The sequence below is a fragment of the Chinchilla lanigera genome, unplaced genomic scaffold (genome assembly GCF_000276665.1).
Source record: "Chinchilla lanigera isolate Chin_1 unplaced genomic scaffold, ChiLan1.0 scaffold00085, whole genome shotgun sequence".
In the NCBI taxonomy this organism is placed as follows: Eukaryota; Metazoa; Chordata; class Mammalia; order Rodentia; family Chinchillidae; genus Chinchilla; species Chinchilla lanigera.
The window spans coordinates 1043586-1054203 of NW_004955486.1; the positions used below are offsets into that span (position 1 = coordinate 1043586).

Here is a 10618-nt window from a genome sequence, read left to right on the forward strand (position 1 = left end):
CAGGGTGCGTGGGGCTCAGAGATTCTGCTTACCTGGCTCCGAGAGCCTGCTTGCCCCGCCCCCAGCCAGAGAAGACCCTGGGCCGTTCAGTCCCTCCTCTCTGCCACCACAGCGACTCAGTCTGCAATGTCTGCGGGGTCTTTGTTCTCTCGTACTGGCCTCCGGGTTGGGTGGGGCCTACCTGGCTCTGTGCTCGCTTTTCGGCTGGGAATCGTGGTGGTATGAGTCTGGCCCACACTCGGACCCAGGAGTCCTGCCGCTCCTGGAGAACTCCCAATTTTAATTTCTCAGAGTTGGAAACAGTTGTGTATTTGGAAATTAGAGATATTAAGGTGATAAACAGCAAAAACTCTACTGTCCATTGGTAGCAGAAATGTTGAAGAGTCCTGATACACTGATGCGTGGAACAGTGAGTAAGAATGAGAGCGAATGCACTTATGGACACAGCATGGGGGAGTCTCATAAGTAGAGCTGAATGAGAGATCCAGGCAGAAAGAACCCTCTCCGGGTCATTTCATTATGTAAACTTCAAAACCCAGCAAAATGAGTGGTGGCTGTTAGATGAAGGAGACCGGCACTCTTTTGAGTATGTGTAACAGGGATGGTGCTTGTGACAGAGAGAAGAACATCAGAGATGTCTTATGATCTTTGTCAAAATCAAATCACACCTGTGTGACATCCCAAATTACCTCTGGTGTGCAGAATGGGATTTCCTGTCCCTTAAAAGGCGTAGGGAACACACTTCTCCAACTCCCACTGCCAAGCTGACGCCTGAGAGGCCAGGTTAGGCCACTGTCAGACATGGCACAGAAAAAGTGGGTGGAGACTGAGCCCATATAACTTACCATGTCCTCTTCACACAATGCCAGGCTGGTTGTAACGGCCCTTAGCCTCAAACAATGGGTGTGCTGTTGCTTGTGCTGCTGCTGGGGCTGCTGATCTTTCACATAGGACTCTGTGTGAGGGCCATGTTTAAGCATTTCCTCACCACAGATATTCCGTCTGCCATGCAACATCAAGTGAAGATGAGAGTTCTGCATTGCTTGTTTCTATATGGGATCAGTTTGGTGAGTTTACTCTCAGGCTCCATTGTGCGCTGGGAGTGCTATCTCTGTACTTTTCCTCACACTGCCTCTTCCATTTCACTTCTCTTCTCAGATTCCTCCAAGGCAGAATTTGCCACACTCTTTTGTATCTCATGTTTTGTTTCTCTTTCTCCTTCCATCTTACTTTCTTTGTCTCCCTTTTTTCTTTGTTCTTTCCTTTCTTCCCTTCATTTTTCTTTTTCATTTTTTCTTACTTTTCTCTTCCCTGCTTCGTTAACTACATCTCTCCCTCCTTTTCTTCCTTTATTCTTTCCTTTATTACTTCCTTTTCTTTTTCCAGGTTTTTTTCCCTCCTGTTCATCCATTTCTCATTTATATTTCTTTCATATTTCCTTCTCTTCTCCCTTCTTTTCTTTGGTCCTTCCATCCGTCCTTCATTCCTTCATTCTTGTTTTTGTACTTTCCTTCCCTCCTCTTTTCTCCTTCTTTCCTGCCTTCTACACTTCCCTCTCTCCTTTCTGCTTACTTTCATTCCCTTCTTCCTTCCCCCTCATTTCCACCCTGTCCTCTTTCTTTCATTATTTCTATTCCTTCCCCTTTTTTCTCCATTCTTTCTGTCCCAGCTTGTTTTCTTTATCCCCTGCATCTTTCATACTTGTTTTTCTTTCTTTCCTTGTTTGTTGCTTTTCCTCCTTGTTTCCTCCTTTCACTCTCTGCTTCCCCACTCCCCACTGTCTCTACCTCCCTCTAATTTCCTCCCTTTCTTTCATCAGCATCAAACATTCATGCAGCATCAACCAGCATGCTCCTTTCTGGGAAGGCGGTGGATAACAATTTTAGACTCATTCACTGAAAATCAAGGGTTTGATGAAGTCTGACACTTCCTATAAAGAAGCTTCCTTCTCCCTCCATGCACTTGCCTTCTCTCAGGTGTTTGTCCTGTTTTCCTACCTTTTTCAAATGTAAATACTTTGAAGGCAGGAACTACGATAATGAGCTATTAATTCCTGAACCCAAGCACATAGCCAGGCATGTCATTGGTACTATCGCATGATGATAAAATAAATGAAGTCAGGTAACATTTCAGGATGGCTCCAGCAGCCAGACCCTGAGGAGAGTTTTGGTGTGGGATGGTGGTAATGAACCAGCACCTGTGACAACCCAGGAGATTTTTGTATGAGGCAAACAACTTGAATTAATCCTAATGTCCCAATCTCTGGGATCTAGAAGAGGCCAAACACCTCTTCCTGATTACATCTGAGGGCAACAGTGAAAGAGGTTAGACCTGAGAAGCATTCATCGGACTTAGCCAGACAATGTATGTCTTCTCACACTGCCTCTCACCAGCTGTGTGATCAGGGGTCATGGGAAACCCATTTTTTCTTAGTTGGATCTGTGAAATGAGAAGGATTGTATCTGTCTCACAAAGTTGACAAAAACATTAGAAGGCATGTTATAGGGATTAATCGGTTGAGGATTGCTTGGCAAAAATTTAAAAAAAAAAAAAGAATGTTATTTCTGTACAATAGATGGAGTTTTTCACCATAGGCCTGGATCACTTCAAGGCTGAGCTCCACCGCTAACCAACTTGGAAGCCTTGCAAATTAGCATCTCTGAGCTTCAGTGTCCCTCAATTATCCCTCTCTGAGGCCCTGTGAGTAACCTCCTGAAGCTACTGTCACTGGCTGCGATCTTTGTGGGCTGCTGTTGAAGAGAAATCCTAAGGATTGGGAAAGCCCCATCTCTCAGGGTTTTGGATATCTGGGACACTTGTTTCTAGTTCTGTGGCCCCAGATTACCTTGTAATTTCTTATAACAAAACAGACCCAAAATATGAGGTTAATGCAAGGCAGGTCCAAAATAACAATGCACTTTAACCATGAAATATCTCACTTTGTGTCTATACTTCACCAAGTACTCAGATAATGGCTTGTTTATAATTAGAAGGGACATATTTATAAACACACTTTGCAAAAAGTAGGGTGATTGAAAAATATGGGGAATGATTTAATTACAAAATGAACACAGTAAATGACACGGCCTTTAACCCCCCCCTCCACACACAAACACACACATGAAAATGCTCCCCTTTATTTTGGACTTATTAATGTCATCATTTTTGCCACTTTCTGGAAGTCCTCTTTTGTGAATGTCCTTACATGGGGTCATCAAAAATACAGGGAATGCTGCTGTCCAGTGCCATCCAACAGATACACAGGCACATGAAATGTTAGGGGAGTGTCCTCATCTGTCTTATACACTGGATGGCACTATGGGACTTCTGGCTCGTCCGCAAGGTGAGAAGGACCAGGACAGGGAAACATTTTGAATCAACTCAGGAAACCTAGGCAAACACAACAGTGAAACTGAAGACGCCCCTGAAAGATACTTCCAGAATTGGTTCAGAAAGAGGCAAGCATGCTAGGGTAAATATAAAGTGAGAGTAGATACTTTGGAGAGAGTTAAGGGCATTGTGCCTTCACTGTGATAAAATTTTAAGAATGTATGCATATATTATACTGTAATCTCCCCTCATATGTAGTCTTTTGCCATTACTACACGCCCTCCTCGGCTCACAACCCAGTCCCCTGATGAGCACATTACTCTTTTCTGCTGAACACAAACACAGCTTCAGAATCCTCCATCGCAGAGCTCTGGGTGTGCAGTGGTGAGTGTTGAAACAGGTGACCAAGCAGCTTTGCTGTTTCTGGCTGGGGAACGTCCAGAAGAGCACCAAAGAGAGCAAAGACAGCAGAGGGATGCCTTGGATAATTGACTTTCTTCACTTCAGTGTACTTTTCCCACTCTAACACAAGCTCAGCTGCCACATTGACAAATTCACTCCATATAAGGCTATAACAATACCACAGAGCAGGCAATTTGTAAACAATAGGATCTGTTTGGCTCAAAGTTGTGGAAGTGGGAAGGGCCAGGAGCATGGCACTCGCAGTGGGTGTAGCGTGGCACTTTGCTTCATCCATTGTCAGAAAGACTAGTTTACATGTGTTTTCAACTGGGCAGAATTCATTCTATCATCAGGATCCCAATCCAGAGATAACTGACCTACTCCCACCTTAGGGAATAGAATCCATTCATCTGGGAAATTGCCTAATTACCTAGGTAAACTTTCACCTCTTAATACTGTTATGTGAGGAACAAACTTTCAACATGCACATTGGAGGGGATAAATATAAGAGCCCAGTTTCCTACATGAACACAACCCAGAGCCCACAGAAATAAAATGAGCAGACTATATAGGAAGGAAGTAGAAGAGAAACATGAGAAGCTTTAGCAGTTGAGATCTGAGACCTGCCTTCCAGACCCTAACCTCCCCTTCACGTCACTTTCTTCCTCTTGTCTCCAACAGGCAAACATACTAGAAAAGATGAGAATTTGTTCTGTTCCCAGATTTGTCCGCATTATACAAGGCATAATATTCACAAAGAAGAAGGACCCTAAATTGGTGGTGACCGACCTGCACTTTGGAACAATCCCTGTGAGGCTGTTCCAGCCCAAGACAATGTCCTGCAGCCCCCGTCGAGGCATCATCTTCTACCATGGAGGAGGTGCTGTCATGGGCGGGCTGGGTAAGGAGATTCCCCATGGTGTGGAAGAGGTAAAAGGACCACGGTATAGGCAAAATTTTGTTGAAGATCTCTGGTGATATACATGGAATGAGTTAAAGGAATCTGTTAGGGGAGCACAGAGAGAAAGTTAGGGGCTTGCTCCCATAGATGGGAATATTAGGTGGTAATTTGGGGTCCTTGACAGCATAGTGGCTTCTCCTTCTCTCCCTATGCACACTCATGGGCACGGGCCTGTCCTGTCTGCATCACAGTGACCTCAGACTCACACATTGTTCTTAGGTCTGCAGGTCCATACCCACTTTCTCTTGCCCACCTCCTTCACTTCTACAGCGGCTCCTTGAATGTTTCTCTGTGCTTGCAGCTCACTTAGCCTCAAAAGCTGTCCCCAGTGTTGGGTGTGGATCTCAGTGGTAGGAAGCTTACCTAGCATGAAAGAGGCTCTGGGTGACATCCGCAAGAGTGCAAAAAAAAAGTCCCCATCACAACTTTGCATGGGTCAACCTCTCAGTTTGGCCATACCCAGCATCCTATCTCATACTCTGGTCTGCTCTGGACCAGTCTCCATTGTCGTGTCCTTCCTTGTTAAACAGATGTGGTGCTGGTGGAAAACAGATGTGACCTTGGTCCACCTTTGTTTGCCTTTTCTGTCTGTTTGCCCCAACTTAGAGTGTGAACTCCAAGGGCGCAGGGAAAACTGCTAGTATCTCTGTCAGTGTGCTCTCGGTACTTAGCTGCAGTGTTTCTTGTTTGAAGGAATGAATGAATAATGAGGTGAATGGATCCGTGAATGGTTGCATAAATGGACAAGTTTGCCAATATACAAATGGATGAGCGTGTGCTCACATACATCCATGGGTACATGGAAACAACTTGAAATTTAACTGAAAACACATCCCATTCAAGTGACCCATCTTTCTGAGCTCTCTTCCTTCTCAGAAGCCCCTAGGGACCCCTCCCTCAGGTCCAAAGGTAAAGGCAGGGATGGGTCAGCAAATATTCCCTGAGGACCAAGGCAGCGATGTGCTGGTGTAGACTCTCTGCTTGAGTGGTGACTTGTGACTCAGCTGAACCCCTCAGTGCCTCTGCCTCCATTTCTCCTCCATCGTCATGCCACCACTCAGCTTGGATGATGGGGCATCCTCTTCACAAACTCTCCTGAACATGGGAACCACCTGATGTGATTTAGGGGAAGATATTGAAGCCATGAACCCTACCCAGAACCATTGTTCCCAGTGGGTGGGATGTGGCTTTCAGGTAGTGGACACTGGAAGATTCTCTGGTACCTCTCTGTGCCACCAGCAGGAACTGGGCAGGATTGAGTGGGAGGAGCATTTGGAAGGCCTTGGGCTCACTACTGGCCCTGCAGCACAGCCCACTAATATCAGTGGATCTGCGTTCTGAAGCATCACTTGTCGTATCCTATTAGTATATGTGTCCGATACAGTCATCATTTATATCCTCAGCAATACGACTACATCAGCTTATTAATATTTCCAGGCAGACATGCTCAACTTGATTTATCTTGGCTTTGTCCACTTCAGATCACTAAAATTTCCTTGGTTTCAATTTCCCCCAGTGTAATATTAATTAATAAAAACCTGATTTTCTCGGTCTGCTTCCTTCTCAATTAATGGAATTGGAGCCGATGTCTGGCTTTTCCCTGGCAGAGCCACAGTCACTCCAGAGATCAGAGTAGAAGTTCAGATAGGACAGAACCCTTCGCCCAGAGCTGTGCTCCTTGGAGCTATAGAGAGGTGCAGGGCCCTCCGTGTGGGTGACCAGAGTCTGGTCTTCTCTTGCAGACTGTTACCACAACGTGTGTGCTTTCCTAGCTCGGGAAACGGACTCAGTGCTGCTGTCTGTGGGGTGAGTTTCTCAGAGAGTTCTCAGCTTTTCCACGGTAAGAAGCAAGTGTGGGGGGTCCCAGATGATTGTAGAGCAGTGAGGAGTCCCTGACCAAGAGGCACTCCTGTGCATGAGGCCCCAACAGTGGAGCAGCTCCACTGAAACCAGCAGCAGCCTAGAAAGATGCCCAGTTCCAGTGAGTGGCAGAGCAGTAGTGTGAGCCAAACGGTTCAGTACATGGCCCACAAGCTGAGGTCGAACGTTTCTGGGCCTATTACTCATAATATGGAAGGGCATACCACCACGTGGCTGCATCTTAGCAGTGCAAAAAGAAGTGAAATAATTTTAAAAATCACATAAATCTGGAAATTTTTTAAAGTTTAAAATAATTAAAATGAAAATCATATCTGTTATAATGATACATATTTCAAACAATACATGCCACATAGGGAAGAGGAAGGATGATATATCCAGCAGTCAAGGTCACACTCCTCTTGTGTTCGGGCAACATGTAGTGGGAAGAGATGGTTGGGTGGAAATGGCTGGCTGAAAGTCATGGACAAGGTCCTGGCTGTGTTTGAGGGGATGGTCCTGTGGATTCTCATTGTGTCGTTAAGTAACTACCTACCTACCAATGTACCCACTGCCAACCAAGTAGGGACCAAGTAGAGGGTGTCTTAAAATATAACTCCAGTCCTCTGGAAACAAGGTTGGCTTTGAATTGATGGACGGGGAGTGGGGCTATGGGTTCTAGTTCCTGTTCCTAGAGATCTCTACAAGTTAAGGAAGAGACAGTTTAGAGAACACAGGTGAGAGAAACTAAGAAGAGCCGTGCTGGAGTCTGAGTGTGTGATGGCCCCATCTAAGCTTGGTTGCTTCCAGTGTAAGTAGAGAGTGCAGCTGTGATTCCAGCAGGTCATCTGACACCGCTGACTCTCTCTGGACACTGAAGAGGGCAGCATGTTTCCAGTATGCAGTGACTCACAGCACTGGTCACTATTGTATCTGAGCTGCTGCCATTAGAGTCCATGTCTCCAAAGACCCCAGGAATAATTAAGGTCCCTTGAACAAGAAGCACAGACAGGTATGAGTGAGAACTTACTCTGACATTTTAAGGAGATGGCTCAGTGCATCTTTAATCAGATATCTGTGGAGACTTGGCCTGTGGGCCAGAGCAGTTCCAATGGAATGACTGGTGGAACAATCAGGCCGAGGCATGTTTTGAGGCTGTAAGAGGCATCCAGTGGGTGATGCCTGGGAGGACGTGCCTTAAGGATCCTGAAAGGGGAGATTTTTCTCCCCTCCTCTCCTTTGCTTTTTCTGGCTGGAATCTACTACCACTGGACTTTCTTTTTAGCTTTTCTGTCCCCCACTGACAGGCAGTGGGAATAATACCTGAAGATTGCATCTTTTGACCAGGAGGTGATAGAGACCAGATTGGGACAAATATAGCAAGCATTCACAGTTTAGCCCAGGGAAAGGTTTATGGGTTCGGGGTTTTGGCTGCAGGGAATGAGCTATTTTTCAGATAGAATAACAAACAGCCCTCTGTGAATCCAAGTTAGGAGGATCGCAAGTTGAAGTTTAGCATGGGAACATTAGTGACATGCTGAGACACTGCCTGAACTGTCCAAAAATGAAAACTAAAAAGTTCTGGAGACTTAATTCAGTGTGAAAGCTCAGGTTTCATTTTCGTTTCAGCTCAGTGTTACAGCATTTGTCTCATATGCACAAGCCACTGGGTTTGAGCCCCAAAACCACTGAAAAAACAATATTTGTGTGACACACTTGGAATACTGGATAGCCACAGTGATCATGTTTCGAGCCTCTGGAATTTCTGTGTATCTGGCATCATTTCCCAGTGCAAAATACACCAGCCTTCTATTTATAACTGAGAAGAGGCTCTACTTTTCTCAGGAACTGCTGAGTTACTCTTACAGGTGTCATCATCATGCATAAGAGTCCAGGCTTTCTGGTGGGGCACTTCTGAAAAAACACAAGGGTGGGGTAGTAGACACACATTCCAGCACCAATGGGCAGTAGATCAAACTCATCCTGTGTCATTGTCTTGGACAAAACATTTAAAACTCTCAAAATATCCCTATGCAAAACTGGGTAGAATCTGACTCAAGGATGGGTTAAAGCAGCAAAGGGAACGGAAATATTATGAGCACAGAGATTCCAGGCTGGTTATCCCAGTTTAGTCACTCATAGGAAATTGGTAGCCCACAGGAAAGAGTCAGTATTCTCAGCAACAGCAGCCTTCAGGTCCCTGGGAAGTAACTGGGGGATCTGTTATACTCCAGGTGATAGAGGTGCTATTTAAAGTCATCTTAGGGGAAAATTAATAATGTATTGTTCATATGTGTGAACTCCAAAACTAGTAATTTTGAATTGACAGAAGGGAAATGAAGCTAGAGAGCTTCCGTAGGTTTGTCTTGGTGAAAATTTTTTGCTTAATACAGACTTTATGCCCCTGTGACTTTACCAGGGTGTCATGAAGGGCCTGCTGAAACATGTCATGCTACAAAGGCTACCCTTATTTTGTTTGTCATTCCAACCTTCTGTTCCAGCTCTGTCCGATCCCGGTGGACACTACCTGACTCAGGACCACCAGTAGGTTCACTTGCCATTTGTCTGTCCTCGTTGCTTGTTCCCCTTCCAAAGACAATACCTTTCAACCTGCATGATCTTGTATGAGGTTTGTGTATGCATGGGAAGCAAAGCATCAGCTGGGAAGTTAGAATCCTGCACAGCCAGGATTTAGGGAAGGTCTTTACAGTAACATAGGAAAACAAAGGTATACTCACAGTTACTTTTTAGAGTCATTCTGAAAACTACCTGAGGAAGGTCTCCTGAGGGCTACAGAGGACATTACAGGACAGATGGCCTGCAGGGACTCTTGTGAACAGTGTTGTTTCCTCTCTATTCCTTAGGTACCGGAAGCTACCAGACTACCATTACCCTATCGTTACCAGTGACTGTTTGAATGCCTCTATCCACTTCCTGAAGAGACTGAACACCTATGGCGTAGACCCTTCCCGGGTTGTGGTCTGTGGGGATAGCATTGGAGGAGGGGTTATAGCCCAAGTCATCCGGGCCTTGATGGGTCAAAAAGATCTTCCCCAGATCCGGGCTCAAGTCGTGATTTATCCAATTATCCAAACCATCAATTTCCAGTTACCATCCACTCAGCAGAACAAAAGTGTTCCATTCCTCACCTGGGACTTAATGTTGATGTTCCTTTGCAAATATATGGCCATTGACCTCTCCTGGCAAGATGCTATGCTGAAAGGAACTTTTATACCCCCAGAAACCTGGATGAAGTACAGGAAATGGCTGAGCGCTGACAATATCCCCGAGAGTTTCAAGAACAAATATCAGGAATCCCAGTTTCCTGGGCCTTTTAATGAGGCTGCCTATTTGGAAACCAAACATCTGTTTGATGTAGGAAATGAACCCCTCCTAGCAGATGATGAGACCATTGCTCAGTTTCCTGACCTCTTCCTAGTGAGCTGTGGTCAGGACATTCTCCGCGATGATGCCTTGCTCTATAAGAAGCGCTTGGAAGACCAGGGAGTCCCAGTGAGCTGGTGCCATGTGGAGGACGGCTTCCATGGAGCCATGGTTTTATTTGATAAGCAGCCTTTCTCTTTCCCATGCTCCCAGAAAATTTTAAATGCTGTAGTCAGTTACATAAAGGGCCTATGACAGCAACACTGGAACCATGAGTAGTGTGAGGACAGGATATCTCTGCCACAGCTGAGGATTCCGTTGAGTTCTATTTTATTGCAGAAGATACTAATCCATCATGACCCACCTAGGGGGAATAAGATGGAGTGAGGAACTGTCTCTATTTCATATTCTAGAAAATAAAAGTCTTTTTCCTTCTAGTTCTCTCATTGTCCAGGCTTACATTTAGAAGGGTTCTCTAATATTGAGAAATAAATATCACAGGAGGAAAGAAAAACACATTAAATCTGTCTTGAAGCCTTAACCTGTAAGATCTCTGCAGAATAAGTGCCAACAACTTATCCCATTGTCCATGAGGAACAGATAATCACCATAACAAAACATTGCTGGGGCCATGTCCCTGCTGGAGGAAGGGTCACTTCATTGCTCCTGTGTCAATATCACTAG

General features: G+C 45.2%; 1 protein-coding gene across 2 annotated transcripts; it reads left to right on the forward strand.

Moving 5' to 3' along the window:
- The first annotated feature begins 899 nt into the window (after positions 1–899).
- On the forward strand, positions 900–10214 carry LOC102021770 (arylacetamide deacetylase-like 4). Of its 2 annotated transcripts, none has more exons than XM_005403942.1 (4): positions 900–1067; positions 4414–4633; positions 6436–6499; positions 9415–10214. In XM_005403942.1, exons 1-4 carry the CDS (start codon positions 900–902, stop codon positions 10187–10189), a joined length of 1227 nt encoding a protein of 408 aa, XP_005403999.1. In that variant the 3' UTR covers positions 10190–10214. The 2 variants fall into 2 exon arrangements, with proteins under 2 accessions (XP_005403999.1, XP_005404000.1); XM_005403943.1 differs by having other exon boundaries at positions 4414–4588.
- The last annotated feature ends 404 nt before the right edge of the window (positions 10215–10618 follow it).